Source organism: Ranitomeya variabilis, chromosome 2 (genome assembly GCF_051348905.1).
Source record: "Ranitomeya variabilis isolate aRanVar5 chromosome 2, aRanVar5.hap1, whole genome shotgun sequence".
In the NCBI taxonomy this organism is placed as follows: domain Eukaryota; kingdom Metazoa; phylum Chordata; class Amphibia; order Anura; family Dendrobatidae; genus Ranitomeya; species Ranitomeya variabilis.
The window spans coordinates 618,896,379-618,915,758 of NC_135233.1; the positions used below are offsets into that span (position 1 = coordinate 618,896,379).

At 47.0% G+C, this 19,380-nt stretch overlaps 1 protein-coding gene across 1 annotated transcript in view; it reads right to left on the bottom strand.

The window, feature by feature from the left end:
• Window positions 1-4,414: 4,414 nt before the first annotated feature.
• Window positions 4,415-19,380, bottom strand: part of JPH3 (junctophilin 3) — a 76,701-nt gene continuing 61,735 nt past the window's right edge. Inside the window, exons 3-5 of the mRNA XM_077288827.1 lie at window positions 17,720-17,844; window positions 11,903-12,801; window positions 4,415-6,252 (exon numbers count right to left, since the gene is read on the bottom strand). Of these exons, the coding sequence (XP_077144942.1) occupies window positions 6,172-6,252; window positions 11,903-12,801; window positions 17,720-17,844 (1,105 nt within the window). The 3' untranslated portion in view covers window positions 4,415-6,171. The remainder of the gene's footprint in view (window positions 6,253-11,902; window positions 12,802-17,719; window positions 17,845-19,380) is intronic.

The following is a 19,380-nucleotide window of genomic DNA, read 5'->3' on the forward strand; positions in this document are numbered from 1 at the left end:
CTACTATAATACTGCTCCTACAGTTGTAGCCAAAAGTATTGACACCCCTGCAATTTTGTCAGATAATACTCCGTTTCTTCCTGAAAATGATTGCAATCACAAATTCTTTGGTATTATCTTCATTTAATTTGTCTTAAATGAAAAAACACAAAAGAGAATGAAGCAAAACATTGATCATTTCACACAACTCCAAAAATGGGCCAGACAAAAGTATTGGCACCCTCAGACTAATACTTGTTGCACAACCTTTAGCCAAAATAACTACGCCCAACCGCTTCCGGTAACCATCATTGAGTTTCTTACAATGCTCTGCTGGAATTTTAGACCATTCTTCTTTGGCAAACTGCTCCAGGTCCCTGATATTTGAAGGGTGCCTTCTCCAAACTGCCATTTTTAGATCTCTCCACAGGTGTTCTATGGGATTCAGGTCTTTAGAAGTCTCCAGTGCTTTCTCTCAAACGATTTTCCAGTGCTATTTGAAGTGTGTTTTGGGTTATTGTCCTGCTGGAAGACACATGACCTCTGAGGGAGACCCAGCTTTCTCACACTGGGCCCTACATTATGCTGCAAAATTTGTTGGTAGTCTTCAGACTTCATAATGCCATGCACATGGTCAAGCAGTCCAGTGCCAGAGGCAGCAAAGCAACCCCAAAACATCTGAGAACCTCCGCCATGTTTGACTGTAGGGACCGTGTTCTTTACTTTGAATGCCTCTTTTTTTTCTCCTGTAAACTCTGTTGATGCCTTTGCCCAAAAAGCTCTACTTTTGTCTCATCTGACCAGAGAACATTCTTCCAAAACGTTTTAGGCTTTTTCAGGTAGGTTTTGGCAAACTCCAGCCTGGCTTTTTTATGTCTCGGGGTAAGAAGTGGGGTCTTCCTGGGTCTCCTACCATACAGTCCCTTTTCATTCAGACGCCGACGGATAGTACGGGTTGACACTGTTGTACCCTCGGACTGCAGGGCAGCTTGAACTTGTTTGGATGTTAGTCGAGAAACTTTATCCAACATCCGCACAATCTTGCGTTGAAATCTCTTTTCAATTTTTCTTTTCCGTCCACATCTAGGGAGGTTAGCCACAGTGCTATGGGCTTTAAAGGGCCACTGTCACCCCCTCCAGCCGTTATAAACTAAAAGAGCCACCTTGTGCAGCAGTAATGCTGCATTCTAACAAGGTGGCTCTTTTAGTTTTTGATTCAGTTAATCCCTGAATAAAGCGTTTTAAAGTTTGCCACAAATACCTGACTTTGTACCTGGAGGCGGTCCAAAGCCTCCTCTATCAATCTCCCAACTGCCGTCACTCTTCTCTTCAGGGGCGATGGTCGCCACCCCCTGCACGCTGTTTCTTCTTAATTCCGGCGCCTGCGCTGTGCGTGCCTGCCTGGGGCAGGCGCAGTCTTCATTGTCAGTCACAGCTCAGATGCAGGTTGCCGCAATATACACTAATCCTCACCAGCGTTTGTAATGAGGCAGCCGCAAATAACGATGCTGGAAGGCGGGGGAGCAGGGGGAGCGTCCGAGATGGGGGAGTGCCTGAACAGCGCAGTGCGCATGCCCAGGAATGCCAGCCCCGCACTGTGCATAATGAATAACAGTGCGGGGCGGGGATTCAGCAACAGGGTGGCCGCACTGCCCGCACAGGCGCAGTCAGGCACCCTGCATCTGAGCTGTGACTGACAATGAAGACTGCGCCTGCCCCAGGCAGGCACGCACAGCGCAGGCGCCGGATTTAAGAAGAAACAGCGCGCAGGGGGCGGCGACCATCGCCCCTGAAGAGAAGAGTGACGGCAGTTGGGAGATTCATAGAGGAGGCTTCGGACTGCCTCCAGGTACAAAGTCAGGTATTTGTGGCAAACTTTAAAACGCTTTATTCAGGGATTAACTGAATCAAAAACTAAAAGAGCCACCTTGTTAGAATGCAGCATTACTGCTGCACAAGGTGGCTCTTTTAGTTTATAACGGCTGGAGGGGGTGACAGTGGCCCTTTAATCTTCTTGATGACACTGCGCACGGTAGACACAGGAACATTCAGGTCTTTGGAGATGGACTTGTAGCCTTGAGATTGCTCATGCTTCCTCACAACTTGGTTTCTCAAGTCCTCAGACAGTTCTTTGGTCTTCTTTCTTTTCTCCATGCTCAATGTGGTACACACAAGGACACAGGACAGAGGCTGAGTCAACTTTAATCCATGTCAACTGGCTGCAAGTGTGATTTAGTTATTGCCAACACCTGTTAGGTGCCACAGGTAAGTTACAGGTGCTGTTAATTACACTAATTAGAGAAGCATCACAGTGCCAATACTTTTGTCCACCCCCTTTTTTATGTTTGGTGTGGAATTATATCCAATTCGGCTTTAGGACAATTCTTTTTGTGTTTTTTTCATTTAAGACAAATTAAATGAAGATAATAATAACAAAGAATTTGTGTTTGCAATCATTTTCAGGAAGAAACTGAGTATTATCTGACAGAATTGCAGGGGTGTCAATACTTTTGTCCACAACTGTATGTACAAGAATATAACTACTATAATACCGCCCCCATGTACAAGAATATAACTACTATAATACCGCCCCCATGTACAAGAATATAACTACTATAATACTGCTCCTATGTACAAGACTATAGCTACTATAATACCGCTCCTATGTACAAGACTATAGCTACTATAATACCGCCCCCATGTACAAGACTATAGCTACTATAATACCGCCCCCATGTACAAGACTATAGCTACTAAAATACCGCCCCCATGTACAAGAATATAGCTACTATAATAATGCCCCCATGTTCAAAAATATAACTACTATAATACCGCCCCCATGTACAAGAATATAACTACTATAATACCGCCCCCATGTACAAGAATATAACTACTATAATACTGCCCCCTATGTACAGAGCATAGTGGTGACGTCTCATCCGCCCCTCTGTAAGATTAATTGCTCTTAATATGGACTCCTATTGGCAGAATCCTGCGCGTTATTCTTTATTGGTTCCTTATAGAATAAGTTACAGACGGGCAGATGAGATGTCACCACTATTGTGCTGTGCTCCGTTTACAGTGTACTGGCCATTTGTGCTTTTTAAGTGTTTTTAATATGTCTTTGTTTTGTGTCATTTAATAAATGAATGTGTATTTTTGTCCGGTGATCCTGGTCATATTATTATTATTTATATAGCACCATTGATTCCATGGTGCTGTTCTTCCACGTTCAGTATTGGGTATGTGACAAGTAGATCCCGACCTTCATGGCAGTGCCCTCTACTAGGTATGGAGTATAAAGAAATACACACTACACAAGCAGCGTAGGGAGGAGAGAATAATGAAAAAAATTCCCATATCGGTATGGAACAGCAAATAAATGCTTGCTATGGAAAGAATGGCAGACCATTCGGCAAAATACAAAAGGCGAATAAGAAAGGAAACACCGAACTGTAGGGTCGAATGATAAGCACAAATACAATAGTAAATGCAAGAGATCGTTTATTATTGATATATGGAACAAAAAAGGATTGGCAATATGATGCTGACCACACACAGTGTGAACCTACCCATAGAATACACAACACAACATGAAAATATCAAAACAACTGAACATAAAAAAATGGGGGTGCAAAAGGACCGAATTGTATCAGAACCTAATAGCCTGGGTACAAGAGAACTGCAGCGCTGCAATAGATATGTTATCCCATGTCCTTAATTGCGCCAATGGTATCCAGAGTACTGAGTAAAGATCAATGGATCATATCGCTAGTGTAAACACTAAATAAGATACTCAATTGGGTACTAGGGACAAAATAAATAGTGACCTAAAAAGATGATTACCTGTGTGGTTGTGTAGGTATGAGTAGACACGCGCCCCGACGCGCGTTTTGGAACAAGTCCTTCGTCCCTTGCGCCCTTTTTTTTGCTTATTACATCCATTAGTATACCATATTACCCTTAGATGTTGGTTACCTGTTTTTACTTTGAAGCACATGCTTTTTATTGCGTAACTGACCCACGTAGCCATCTCATGCATTGTACACTAGTAATAACATCTTATTTGATACATTATATTGGTTAGTATTTGTGTACACAGATATTTATATACCCGCCATATAGGGCACTCAGTACTTTTACTCTTATATGTGTTTTACGCTATCTGCAGGTGTTAGCTGAGTGTGCAAGCCTTATATGTCCATGCCATATTGTTTACCTGATTTGATACATCTTGAAATACATTAGTGCCACAAAGTGCCCTTGGTGTGTGTGTGTATATATATATATTTTTTTTTCTATTTGTGTGCATGTTTTGGCTCTACCAGTATTATGTTCAGTTTTGATATTTTCATGTTGTGTTGTGTATTCTATGGGTAGATACACACTGTGTGGTCAGCACCATATTGCCAATCCTTCTTTCCTTTTTTTTGTTCCATATATCTATAATAAACTCTCTCTTGCATTTACTATTGTATTTGTGCTTATCATTCGGCCCTACAGTTCGGTGTTTCCTTTCTTATTTGCTATAGGTATGGAGTAGAAGATGCCATGTAACTGACCAGACCCATTATATAGAAACTCGTATTCTTGGGTCTTTTTTCTTTAGAACTTACAAGTCTTTAATGAGAATCCATGAAGGAAGTGTTCAGCAGGAGGGCGACGCTGAAAATGTGCCCGCCCGAGACTGCTCCTACCTAAAAGGGGCCCATTATGACCATTAGGCGATATCACATCTATGAAAGACAGAAGACCCCTGAAATCTGCTGGAAAGAAACATTTACCATGGAGAACAAGTTTTCAATGTTCTGCAAATGTTTGCATTGCTAAAATGGTTTATTGAACAGACAGGCGACACCCTGATTGAGCGTAAGAGGATGATCAGAACATTAAAAGCAAGCATGCAGCGGGGGGAAGAATGCAGGACGTGGCCAAAACCAAAAATCCTCGCTCTCCAGACAGTTGGCAGGAGGATTGTGCAATACCCTGCGGGGACGGAGGCCGACGACGGACGGGTCTGAACAGGGGGCAAAACCTTTTACTGGACTGAGCAGCAAAGTGCAAAAATACGGATCCTTAACGGAAAACTCCGCAGGAGACCGATGGTGTCTGATAATCCAGATTTAGTAAAAGTTATTATTTCTTGGGTACAAGTGACGTTTTATAATTATTTTCCACCCCGGGTGGAGCTCAGACATTGAAATGGAACAAGGGGCAAAGCCTGGCACGAAATGGGCGACCGTGGGCAAACCCGAACCCAGAGCCGCCATGTACAAACCACCCTGTGCCCAGCAGTACTCGATTGTTACAATTACTTTTTTTGGAGTTTTCCTGGAAATGTTACTCTTTTTAGTTTTTCTGTAAGTTACATTTTTTTCAATTAATTTGAGTCGCAAAACTTTATTTGGAGAGAATCGTGATGAATAAGGAAATAATTTTCAGAAAGACCCTGATCAGTCCAGTAAAATGTCCATCGCCGCACCTTTCTTTCTAGAGAAAAGCAAAATTCTCGCCCCGTTTTTCAACCTGTCGCTCGAAGCATATAAAAGAAGGAACAATTGGCGAAAAATTCTCAAAAATTAGCAAATTGCTTCTCTCAATGGACGATGAATCGGGAGGAAAATTTTGCTGATCTCTGCGCCGGGTAAAACGACGGCGGCTGAGAAATAAAAAGTAATGATCAGGAAATCAGGCGGACGGAACCATTTCCAGGCAGAGGGGGCAGCGTAAGGAATTCCTCTGACCATAAATGGCTCCTTCCTTCGGAGGGGACAGAATTAGAGAAAAGTCTTGTTTTATAAACCCTTTGCACGTGATTAACGCAACGGTCGGGGAAGGGACGGACGGGTATAAAATGTCATTATCTTTTGCATTCTCTCATGCCAAACAAGCAAGAAAAAACAAAAATTACCCCCCCAAAAAAAAATTAAAAAGACGTTACCCATGGGGGAGGGGAAAGGCAAACTGTGATTGAAACTGAATTTTCTTGTTCCTTTGGAAGAAAAAAAAACAACAAAAACATAAAAATAAAAAATATTAAACGCAGAGGCTCAATCAGAAAATCAGCCGATGACGGAGCTACATTCCATTCCGGGCTCCACAAGCAGCGTCCATTGTTCTACAGTTTTGTTTGTTTTTGTTTTGACGTTTTATTGTTTTATTCTTTTTTTTGCAAACGTTGGAGCAGTTCCGTCAAATGAAAAAGTGGATAAACAAAATGGCGACTCCGATGTTTAGCAAAATCACCATGACGACCAGGATGGGGGCAGAGCCCTGAAAGAAAGAAAAGGAAATGGTCAAGGAACAGACGGGAAGGAAGGATGTAGTCAGGAAAGAGCGGGAGAAATCCCATAGTTTACATGTTCTGACCCCTGCCCTCTAGTGGACAGCATGGTAAGGTGGGACCCCTATTTATTCTTGGGTCATTGGGAACAGGACGAGGACCGTTCTATTTTGGATCGGTGGATCCCAGAGTCGTGGCCGCGCTGATCAGTATTTTATTGATGGCTCATGAAAGTATTTATGGTGGGAAAATGCTTTTAATTATCGTAGGCTCTAACTTAACACAAGCTTGTGAAGTGCGACCAGTGACCATCAGGAAAGGTATTCCTTTAAAGGGGACCTGTCACCTGAATTTGGCGGGACCGGTTTTGGGTCATATGGGCGGGGTTTTCGGGTGTTTGATTCACCCTTTCCTTACCCGCTGGCTGCATGCTGGCCGCAATATTGGATTGAAGTTCATTCTCTGTCCGCCGGAGTACACACCAGCGCAAGGCAATGCCTTGCGCAGGCTGGCGTGTACTCCGGAGGACAGAGAATGAACTTCAATCCAATATTGCGGCCAGCGGGTAAGGAAAGGGTGAATCAAACACCCGAAAACCCCGCCCATATGACCCAAAACCGGTCCCGCCAAATTCAGGTGACAGGTTCCCTTTAAGGGGTCTCCTTTATGAAGAATCCCTTCTTAGTAGGCTTGTAGGCCTTAGTTGCCTGTCCCAGCTCCAGGGCCGGGCTTTGTTGCCTTTCCCTATTTTCATCTGTCTCTGTGCTCGGCTCAAGTGGCTTTGTGCTCGGCTCGGGTGGCTTTGTGCTGCCTGAGTTTTCAGGCAGCAGAGCATCCAGCCATCACCAGGATTTTGCTTCATCTTCCACTTGACTCTGCTCCAGATAAGTGTCCAGATACCTTTCCAGCCTCTCCTGACGACAGTCCAGGAACCAGCTACTCTGTCCATGCTCAGTCTAGGTGCCCCCCACCCCGGGACCCCAGTGATATAACTGGAAACCTGGCATTAAGGGTTTACCTTCCCTGCAGCGCCCCCACTGGGGTAACAAAGCTTTGCAGAGTGCCTATACCTATCAATGGTGTAATACAGGACAAGTCCTCCAGAGCCGCAGACTCTATTCTTGGCCGCAGCCATTATAACAAAGACCCCTATATTAACTCGGCGATCCCTAAAAGAGTATTTCAAAACCTGACAGCCCCCCTATAGGTCTGGGCACGCTAAAAATAATACTTTATGTATTCCTGTAAGGTCGTATGTAACCACTGCGTTGCATCCCGTATTTCCAAGTTTTGCAATTGCAGTGCGACATTTTGCATTGGAACCTCATTAGATATTGATGGCCGCGAGACTGACTGCACTGAAGTGACCCCCGGACCCCAGTGATGAGAAGGCGACACTGATAACCCACCTTTCCATTAATATAAGCAATTGTTAATTAGGCGATTGCCTCAGATAATCTGCAAGGCTCCAGCGCCAAGCAGAGAGGTCTCCACAAGGTTCAGGCCCCCCATAAGGGCATATCCGATCTGGCTCAATAGATGCAGCCATGCACCGGCCCCCCGACCTAACGAATGATAACAAGGACCAGGCTGCAGCTTCATTACCGGAGCTGATAAACACCGATGCAAAGAGGTTGATGAATACGAAGCGGCTGCAGGTAATGAGCGAGTGCCCGCAGGACCGGATCAGCGCCCGCCGCTCAATGCTGCAATATACACAGTCAGGGATAACAACGTCCGTGGAGGATTCCTTACAAGCTGCGACTGGAGATGAGCGACGATCTGCAGCCCTGACGCATTCACCACTCTTATCCCGGCGCAGCAATTACACCGGAGGTCAATACCGGGACAAAGACAGGAAATATCCTGAAGAAGATGGAGAAAACCGGAGGAAACGTACAGAGAGCGGGACAAGACGCCATATGTAAGGAGGAAGCACCGATGTCCAGCTATAACACCGCCATCAAGAGCTGTGCCGCTGTCAGGTGAACGCTTCCCCCAGTCACCAACGGCCGGTGCACAATCTCCATCCACTTCTATGGGGCTGATAATGGCTGTCAGTCCTAGCACTGTCCATGGTGCTGAAGAGAAGACACCTTGTCCTGCATATGTCACCCCCTGTAGTGCTGCAGACCCGGGCCCCTAATTCGCACCACAGCGTATCCCCCCTCCTGCACTGAAGCCGAGACCCTCCCCTGTGATACTCATGTGTGATGTCATCACGTCATATACAAATCACGTGACCAGTGACATCACAGCTGTGCACAGATGACAGATACAATGACAGATACAAAGATGATGTATCCCCTCCCCGTAATTAGTGATGTACCACTAATTACCCGGGGAGGGACATATCACCAATCACACGGGAGGGGAGGGACATATCACCAATCACATGAGAGGGGTGGGATATATCGCCAATCACACGGGAGGAGAGGGAGATATCACCAATCACACGGGAGGAGAGGGACATATCACCAATCACATGGGAGGGGAGGGACATATCACCAATCACACGGGAGGGGTGGGACATATCGCCAATCATACGGGAGGGGAGGGACATATCACCAATCACACGGGAGGGGAGGGACATATCACCAATCTTACGGGAGGGGAGGGACATATCACCAATCACATGGGAGTGGAGGGACATATCACCAATCACACGGGAGGGGTGGGACATATCACCAATCATACGGGAGGGGAGGGACATATCACCAATCACACAGGAAAGGAGGGACATATCACCAATCACACGGGAGGGGAGGGACATATCACCAATCACATGGGAGGGGTGAGACATATCACCAATCACACGGGAGGGGAGGGACATATCACCAATCACACGGGAGGAGAGGGACATATCACCAATCACTTGGGAGGGGAGGGACATATCACCAATCACTTAGGAGGGGAGGGACATATCACCAATCACACGGGAGGAGAGGAACATATCACCAATCACTTGGGAGGGGAGGGACATATCACCAATCACACGGGAGGGGAGGGATTTATCTCCCCCCCCCCCGTGTATTTAGTGAAATGTCCCCCACCATTTGGTATTGGTAATACACACGTGGTCCAAATTGTTGGCACCCCTCGTTTAATAACAGAAAAACCCAGAATGGTGACAGAAATACCTTGAATCTGACAAAAGTAATAATAAATAAAAGATCTATGATAATGAGCAAATTAAAGTCAGACATTGCTTTTCCACCATGCTTCCAAGAATTAAAAAAAAAAAAAAAAAAAAACTAATGAAATCGTCCTGGACAGAAATGGTGGCACCCCTGAAAATAATGTGACAAAAGAGACATGTTATACGCAGTGTGTCCACTATCTATCATCACAGGTGTCTACAATCCTGGAATCAGTGAGTGGCCTGTATATGGGACTACAGATACTCACTGTGCTGTGTGGTGACATGGTGTGTATCACACTCAGCATGGACAAGAGGAAGCGAAGGAAAGAGTTGTCTCAGGAGAATAGAAAGAAAATTATAGACAAACATGGTAAAGGTAAAAGTTATTAGACATCTCCAAGAAGCTTGATGTTCCTGTGACTACAGCTGCCCATATTATTCAGAAATGTAAGATCCATGGGACTGTAGCCGACCTCCCTGGACGTGGCCGCAGGAGGAAAATTGATGACAAATCAAAGAGACGGATAATACGAATGGTAACAAAAGAGCCCAGAAAAACTTCTACACAGATTAAAGGTAACCTTCAAACTCAAGGAACATCAGTGTCAGATCGCACCATCCGTCGTTGTATGAGCCAAAGTGGACTTCATGGGAGACGACCAAGGAGGACACCATTGTTGAAAAATAATCGTAAAAAGCCAGACTGGAATTTGCCAAATTACATGTTGACAAGCCACAAAGTTTCTGGGAGAATGTCCTATGGACATATGAGGCAAAAATGGGACTTTTTGGCAAGGCACATCAGCTCTATGTTCACAGACGGAAAAATGAAGCATATCAAGAAAACAACACTGTCCCTACTGTGAAACATGGAGGAAGCTCTGTTATGTTCTGGGGCTGCTTTGCTGCATCTGGCGCAGGGTGTCTAGAATCTGTGCAGGGTACAATGAAATCTCAAGACTATCAAGGGATTCTAGAGAGAAATGTGCTGCCCAGTGTCAGGTCTCAGTCGCAGGTCATGGGTCTTGCAACGGGATAATGACCCAAAACACTCAGCTAAAAAACCCCAAGAATGGCTAAGAGGAAACACTGGGCTATTCTGAAGTGGCCTTCTATGAGCCCTGACCTAAATCCTAAAGAGCATCTTTGGAAAGAGCTGAAACTTGGAAAAGGTGACCTTCACACACGAGACAACTGGAGCAGTTTGCTCTGGAGCAGTGGCCAAAATACCGGTCGAGAGGAGCAGAAGTCTCATTGACCATTACAGGAATCGTTTGATTGCAGTGATTGTCTCAAAAGGCTGTGCAACAAAATATAAAGTTAAGGGATAAGGGTCCCATCATTTCTGTCCAGGCCGATTTCATGAGTTTTATTTCTTTTTAAATTCTGTAGAAGCATGGCTGAAAAGCAATGTCTGACTTTCATTTGTTCATTTTCATAGACTTTTTATTTATTATTACTTTTGTCAGATTCAAGTTATTTCTGTGACCATTGTGGGTTTTTCTGACACTAAACGAGGGGTACCGACAGTTTTGACCACGTATGTATCCCCCCTCACATGGTATTCGTGATATGATCCCCCCCCCCCCTCTCCCCAGGATAACTAGTAATATGTGCGCCATATAATTGCATGACCTACCCCCCTGTATGATCTGTGATTTCCCAACCACCCCTCGGCCTCCTCAGCAGTGGTCAGGTGACTGGGGGAAGTATAAAAAGTTGCCTAGCAACAAGATCCGGGCAGCCAACCAAGTGCAGCAGTAATGGTCGCTGGCTGGATGCGACGGGTGCACCGAGATCCCAGCGTCCTGTCAGAGGGGAGAGAACGGCCAGCGGGTGTGCAGGCAGCTCTGAAACATCAGGGGTTAATCCATGCTGTGTAATCAGTGACATGTCTCCCCCACCCTGCCTAATTAGTGATATGTCCCCTCCTCCAGGTAATTAGTGATATATCCCCCCCCCTCCTCAATGTAATTAGTGACATGCCCCCTCCTCCAGGTAATTACTCATATATAATCCCCCCCCTTCCCGGGTAATTAGTGACTCTGAGGTTTGGATTTCTTTTTCCCTTAATAATAAAGACCTTCATTTATAAACTGCATTTTGTGGTTATTTGTTATCTTTGTCTAATTTGTTTGTTGATTGGAAACATTAAGTGTGAGAAACATGCAAAAGAATATGAAACCAGGAAGGGGGTGAACACTTTATCACAACTCTATGTACGCGGGGCTACGCGGCACGACATCTGCACGCGCTGCAGTGAGGTATTACGTGTATAATGCTACATGTAGTGTGTAAAGCATCATGGACGGATGTAGCAGAGCTGAATCCGTCACAGATCATTCTGATCACGAGGTGATTTACATAGGACTACCAGTACACAACCTAGTGCAGCCCTGTGCTGTCTCATAGCACGGCACAAGCACTTGTGGAGTCACATGACTATTATGGGGGCCTCATTGGGACATGCATGCTTTATACATGGCGGTGGACCTTACCGTGGGTTTGAGCTCAGTCGTGTTCTCCTCGTCGGATTCTAGTGCAACAGGTAAAGATTTCTGTGGTGGGGAAAGGGTTAAATCTCGCCGCAGGAGCCGCGACTCGCCCTTCTCCCCAAACCGCAGCGTCTCCAGTTTCTGCACGGTGGGCTCAGCAGCAGCTGCCGGCCGCAAGTTCTCCTTGTTCTGAGGTTTGGAGCGCAGTCTCTGGACCCCGTACATGCGCTCCTCCAGGTGGTGGCCCTCGGCCGGGCTCCGGGGCCCCGCTTTGCTGTAGTGTCTTTTTTGGGTGTGAATCTCTTGCATATAAGAATCCATTCTCTTCAGCGGCTTCATCTCCATCTCGTAGTTGCTGAGTTTCTCCTCGTCCACCTCTAGGAGCTTGTTGGCGCCCGGGCTGTGGTTGTGGGTCCTGTGGGAAGTCCACGATACGGTGGTCGGGGTGTCGGCCCACCGTTCTCTTGGCTTGTGGTTGGAAACCACGTGTTTGTGGCCGCTGCTCTTCATCATGAGCTCTTCAGGGATGGAACAAGGTCCTAGAGGATTCCCCGCCACCATCCCGACTCTACTCCCACCGACCTCCACCCAGCTGTTAGGTCTGACATAGTCCCCGGCCCGACCCTCCAGCAACATCTGAATGTCCCCTCCCCGGTCCTCGTCCACAGACAACTGTCGGGAGAAGTGGGCGCTCTTATTCCTAGACTTGGGCGCTGGCTGTGGTGGGGTGGACGGCGGGCTGCACAGGGGGCTTCTCATGGGGCTGTCGTCTGGCGTCACGTCTGACGGCGTGGTCCCTTTCCTGTACAGTTCTGGGCTGTCTGGCTGCGGCGGCGTCTCCGTTGAGATGACCTCAATGTCGTCACACGAGTTCTGATGTTTTGGCCTCTGGCACTTTAGCCCTGAACACGGAAAGTCAGAAAAGAAAAAAAATTACTAATGATGGAGGCATAATTACACATTACTGGGGGGTCTGTCCTAATAAGCTTCAACAGTAGGGGGCGACTGTGCGATAACAGCTGTCACATGACACGGCTACCTCCATGGACGAGAGCTCGTTCCTTCCCCTGAGGGTCCTCGCTTCATTCTCTACATCGCCCCCTCTCCCAGGATGAAATCACTTCTGGTCGCGCTGCGGCACGGATTCCAGGCTTCTCGGTTACACTATCCCTACGCTGACACTGTCGCTCATAAATTATGGACGTCCGCTAGCTGCAATTACAGGCACAGAGCGCTGACTACTTCTAGCTGGGACTACTCTCCTCATCGGAACCGGCAGCCAGAAAAGTGGAAGAAAACGTCCAACTGCCACCCCCGTCCAGATCAGTAAGCCATCTGTAACCTCTAGTGGCCCCTCATGGGCAGGTAAGGGGCCCGGCTGTCAGCCCATGACTGGGGCGCTACTGACTGTACATGGGGGATGGGGGCAGAGCTGAACCAGGGACGGCAGAATCCGGCAATGTGGAAAAATGGAAATTGGTAATTTAAATGCAATTGTTACTTTTTTGATACATTTTGTAATAAATGAAAATAATTAAGTATCTAACCTACAGCCATGTCCGTTCAGCAGACCCCCTCGCATTCCCCAAGAATCTGCTCTTACAGCCTCCTGGAAATGCACCAGATGTGGGGCGTGTCCCTGTCCAATCAGTACTGCTGGTTCTGGACACGCCCCCTGGACGCGGGATGGGTAACGCCCAGCAGACACTACATTTCCAGGAGGAGTCACAGAGGAATGGCGGTGTCAGTGTTCCAGGACTCATCATCTAAGTAATACAAGAATTCTGAGCACTCGGGACACGACTGACTCCGGTGTATGTGTGTGAGGGGCAGGCGGGGGTCTGCTATGTGCACACGTTGCGGATTAGGCTTAGGAACGGTACCTGACGGTGTGCACGGCGGCAGCGCTGAGGGTGGGCGGTGTGGGTCATGTGACTGGCAGCGGCGGCAGGATGCTGCTCTTGTGGTGAGCACCTGGCTCTAGGGACGCGCCGGCTTAGGCTACTTTCACACTGGTGTTAACTGCATTACGTCGCAATGCGTCGTTTTGCCGAAAAAACGCATCCTGCAAAAGTGCTTGCAGGATGCGGTTTTTCTGCATTGACTAACATTAGCGACGCATTTGCGACGCAATGACACACGTCGCAACCGTCGTGCGACGGTTGCGCCGTGCTGTGGCGGACCGTCGGGAGCAAAAAACGTTACATGTAACGTTTTTTGCTCCCGACGGTCCGCTTTTTCCGACCGCGCATGCGCGGCCAGAACTCCGCCCCCACCTCCCCGCACCTCACAATGGGGCAGCGGATGCGCTGGAAAAATGCATCCGCTGCCCCCGTTGTGCGGCGGAGACAACGCTAGCGTCGGGAACCTCGGCCCGACGCACCGCGACGGGCCGAGCCCGACGCTAGTGTGAAAGTAGCCTTAGGGTATGTGCACACGTTGCGGATTCTCTGCGGATCCGCAGCGTTTTTTGCAGTGCAGAAACGCTGCAGATCCGCAATTGATTTACAGTACAATGTAAATCAATGAGAAAAAAAAATGCTGTGAACACTTTGCGGAAAATCCGCTGCGGAAACGCTGCGGTTTTAAAGAAATAGCATGTCAATTATTTTTTGTGAATCTGCAGCGTTTTTGTACCCATTCCATTATAGAAAACCGCAGGGGTAAAAAACGCAGCAAATCCGCAAGAAAACCGCAGCAAAAACGCACAAAAAAAAATGCGTTTTCTGCCAGGAGAGACAGAATCCGCACCAGAAATTCCTAAGCCGAATCCGCAACGTGTGCACATAGCCTAATTGCTTGCCAGCCTGCTCTTCCCCCTCCGGTATCAGGATCAGGATTACCTCAGCCGTATGCAGCATCTTCTGGCAGAATCCCCCCACAGCGGCTACAACGCCGGATCACGTCACGCTCCCTATAAATGTCGCACTACAGGTCCCAGGAAATATCCACAGACATGTATCCGAGCCCCTCATGTCAGATACTGTCTGCTGAGCTGTGTATCTAATCCTCCCGTGTGATACTGTCTGCTGAGCCGTGTATCTAATCTTATCCTGTGTGATACTGACTGCTGAGCCGTGTATCTAATCCGATCCTGTGTGATACTGACTGCTGAGCCGTGTATCTAATCCTCTCCTGTGTGATACTGTCTGCTGAGCCGTGTATCTAATCCTCTCCTGTGTGATACTGACTGCTGAGCCGTGTATCTAATCCTCTCCTGTGTGATACTGTCTGCTGAGCCGTGTATCTAATCCTCTGCTGTGTGATACTGACTGCTGAGCCGTGTATCTAATCCTCTCCTGTGTGATACTGTCTGCTGAGCCGTGTATCTAATCCTCTCCTGTGTGATACTGACTGCTGAGCCGTGTATCTAATCCGATCCTGTGTGATACTGTCTGCTGAGCTGTGTATGTAATCCTCTCCTGTGTGATACTGACTACTGAGCCGTGTATCTAATCCTATCCTGTGTGATCCTGACTGCTGAGCCGTGTATCTAATCCTCTCCTGTGTGATACTGACTGCTGAGCCGTGTATCTAATCCTCTCCTGTGTGATACTGTCTGCTGAGCCGTGTATCTAATTCTCTCCTGTGTGATACTGACTGCTGAGCCGTGTATCTAATCCGATCCTGTGTGATACTGTCTGCTGAGCTGTGTATGTAATCCTCTCCTGTGTGATACTGACTACTGAGCCGTGTATCTAATCCTATCCTGTGTGATACTGACTGCTGAGCCGTGTATCTAATCCTATCCTGTGTGATACTGTCTGCTGAACCATGTATCTAATCCTCTCCTGTGTGATACTGACTGCTAGGCCGTGTATCCAATACTGTCCTGTGTGATACTGTCTGCTGAGCCATGTATCTAATCCTCTCCTGTGTGATACTGACTGCTGAGCCGTGTATCTAATCCTATCCTGTGTGATACTGACTGCTGAGCCGTGTATCTAATCCTCTCCTGTGTGATACTGACTGCTGAGCCGTGTATCTAATCCTATCCTGTGTGATACTGACTGCTGAGCCGTGTATCTAATCCTCTCCTGTGTGATACTGACTGCTAGGCCGTGTATCTAATACTGTCCTGTGTGATACTGACTACTGAGCCGTGTATCTAATACTATCCTGTGTGATACTGACTGCTGAGCCGTGTATCTAATCCTATCCTGTGTGATACTGACTGCTGAGCCGTGTATCTAATCCTCTCCTGTGTGATACTGTCTGCTGAGCCGTGTATCTAATCCTCTCCTGTGAGATACTGACTGCTGAGCCGTGTATCTAATCCGATCCTGTGTGATACTGACTGCTGAGCTGTGTATGTAATCCTCTCCTGTGTGATACTGACTACTGAGCCGTGTATCTAATCCTATCCTGTGTGATACTGACTGCTGAGCCGTGTATCTAATCCTATCCTGTGTGATACTGTCTGCTGAACCGTGTATCTAATCCTCTCCTGTGTGATACTGACTGCTAGGCCGTGTATCTAATACTGTCCTGTGTGATACTGTCTGCTGAGCCGTGTATCTAATCCTCTCCTGTGTGATACTGACTGCTGAGCCGTGTATCTAATCCTCTCCTGTGTGATACTGTCTGCTGAGCCGTGTATCTAATCCTATCCTGTGTGATACTGACTGCTGAGCCGTGTATCTAATCCTCTCCTGTGTGATACACGGCTCAGCAGTCAGTATCTAATCCTCTCCTGTGTGTTACTGACTGCTGAGCCGTGTATCTAATCCTATCCTGTGTGATGCCAACTGAGCTGTATATAATCCTATCCTGTGTGATACTGTCTGCTGAGCTGTGTATCTAATCCTATCCTGTGTGATACTGTCTGCTGAGCCGTGTATCTAATCCTATCCTGTGTGATACTGTCTGCTGAGCCATGTATCTAATCCTATCCTGTGTGATACTGACTGCTGAGCTGTGTATCTAATCCTCTCCTGTGTGATACTATCTGCTGAGCCGTGTATCTAATGATATTCTGTGTGATACTGTCTGCTAAGCCGTGTATCTAATCCTATCCTGTGTGATACTGACTGCGGAGCCGTGTATCTAATCCTCTCCTGTGTGATACTGACTGCTGAGCCGTGTATCTAATCCTCTCCTGTGTGTTACTGACTGCTGAGCCTTGTATCTAATCCTATCCTGTGTGATACCGACTGAGCTGTATATAATCCTATCCTGTGTGATACTGTCTGCTGAGCTGTGTATCTAATCCTATCCTGTGTGATACTGTCTGCTAAGCCGTGTATCTAATCCTATCCTGTGTGATACTGACTGCGGAGCCGTGTATCTAATCCTCTCCTGTGTGATACTGACTGCTGAGCCGTGTATCTAATCCTCTCCTGTGTGTTACTGACTGCTGAGCCTTGTATCTAATCCTATCCTGTGTGATACCGACTGAGCTGTATATAATCCTATCCTGTGTGATACTGTCTGCTGAGCTGTGTATCTAATCCTCTCCTGTGTGATACTGTCTGCTGAGCCGTGTATCTAATCCTCTCCTGTGTGATACTGTCTGCTGAGCCATGTATCTAATCCTCTCATATGTCTGTTGAGCTGCTGTATCTGATCATGTGATGTCTTCAGGCCGCCAGCTGATTGGCTGTGACTAATCACATGATGCTAGTGACACTGATCATGGACCGCCGCATGCTGGCACACGGACGCTCTTGGCTCTGCCGGACCTCAGCACATAGGACGCCTATTTCAGAACCTATCTGTATGTGGCAGACAGGGGGAGCCAAGGTTTGGATGAAATAACAGACAGACGTCAGTGAGCGAGCAGCGAGGACCTCGGGCTGCAGGGGGCGCTCTGGCACTCACCGTTTTCCCGGTGCTGGAAGGATGGAGAGAACTCTTTGGCAGCAATCCTGGCGATTTGAGCTTCTTCCTGCGCCTTGAGAGCCGCTGCAGCAGCTGCGTCGGCCTTCGCCCTGGAATGTGACGTCCTGAGCAGAAAAAGACAGAAAATAACAGATAAAAAACCTGAGATAATAATAATCTTTATTTTTATATAGCGCTATCATATTCCACAGCGCTTTACAGTTTGCACACATTATCATCACTGTCCCCGTTGGGGCTCACAATCTAAATTCCCTATCAGTATGTCTTTGGAATGTGGGAGGAAACCAGAGTGCCTGGAGGAAACCCACGCAAACACGGAGAGAACATACAAACTCTTTGCAGATGTTGTCCTTGGTGGGGTTTGAACCCGGGACTCCAGCACTGCAAGGTTGCAGTGCTAACCACTGCGCCACCGTGCCGCCCATCCAGCTCCGATCCTGGAGGAGGGCACTACAAGAACAAGCATGCCCTGGCATACACCATAGGCATGTTGAGACTTGTCTGTCTGCAAACAATATGGCTTTTATTTTGGAGCAGATCCATTAAAAAATAAATTCTCCAGAAAACTCCGTCCAGTTGAAGCCCTTCCAATATTAATGATGGAGCCATCGAGCCTCCATGTGATGGATGTGTATACTATAAAGATCACTTTTCAGGTGTCTTTTCTTGAGTAGCTGATTATTTACTTTCTTACAGACGAGGCCTCCGATGCCAGTGAATATTGCAGCTGTCACCCCCTAGACCATGTCCAGCTCTTCTCTGTCCTTACTAAAAACTGAAGAGACAGAATTTTTTACCCTCATTTTCCAGCACTAAAATATTGCCTTTGCTTTTGCAGCTGCTGCCTGGCATTGAGAGCGGCCCTTTTGCTCACCAGTTCCTGTATTAGTGGAAATATTACATGAATGTTGGAATCAGAGTTTGTTTTTTGATAATTTTCTTCAATTAATCACAGGGAGGTGTTTGCGGCCACGTGCACCTGTGTAAGCAATATAGTGGGGGAAAAAAGTATTTAGTCAGCCACCAATTGTGCAAGTTTTCCCACTTATAAAGACGAGAGAGGCCTGTAATTGACATCATAGGTAGACCACAACTATGAGAGTCAAAATGAGAAAACAAATCCAGAAAATCACCATGTCTGATTTGGTAAGATTTATTTTTCAAATTGATAGAAAATAAGTATTTGTTCACCTAAAAACATGCAGCATTTCTGGCGATCACAGACCTGTGACTTCTTTAAGAGTCTCCTCTTTCCTCCACTCATTACCTGTAGTAATGGCACCTGTTTGACCTTGTTATCAGTATAAAAGACACCTGTCCACAACCTCAGACAGTCACACTCCAAACTCCACTATGGTGAAGACCAAAGAGCTGTCGAAGGACACCAGAAACAAAATTGTAGCCCTGCACCAGGCTGGGAAGACTGAATCTGCAATAGGCAAGCAGCTTGGTGGGATGAAACCAACTGTGGGAGCAATAATAAGAAAATGGAAGACACACAAGACCACTGATAATCTCCCTTGATCTGGGGCTCCATGCAAGATCTCACCCCATGGGGTCAAAATCATCACAAGAATGGTGAGCAAAAATCCCAGAACCACACGGGGGCACCTAGTGAATGACCTGCATAGAGCTGGGTC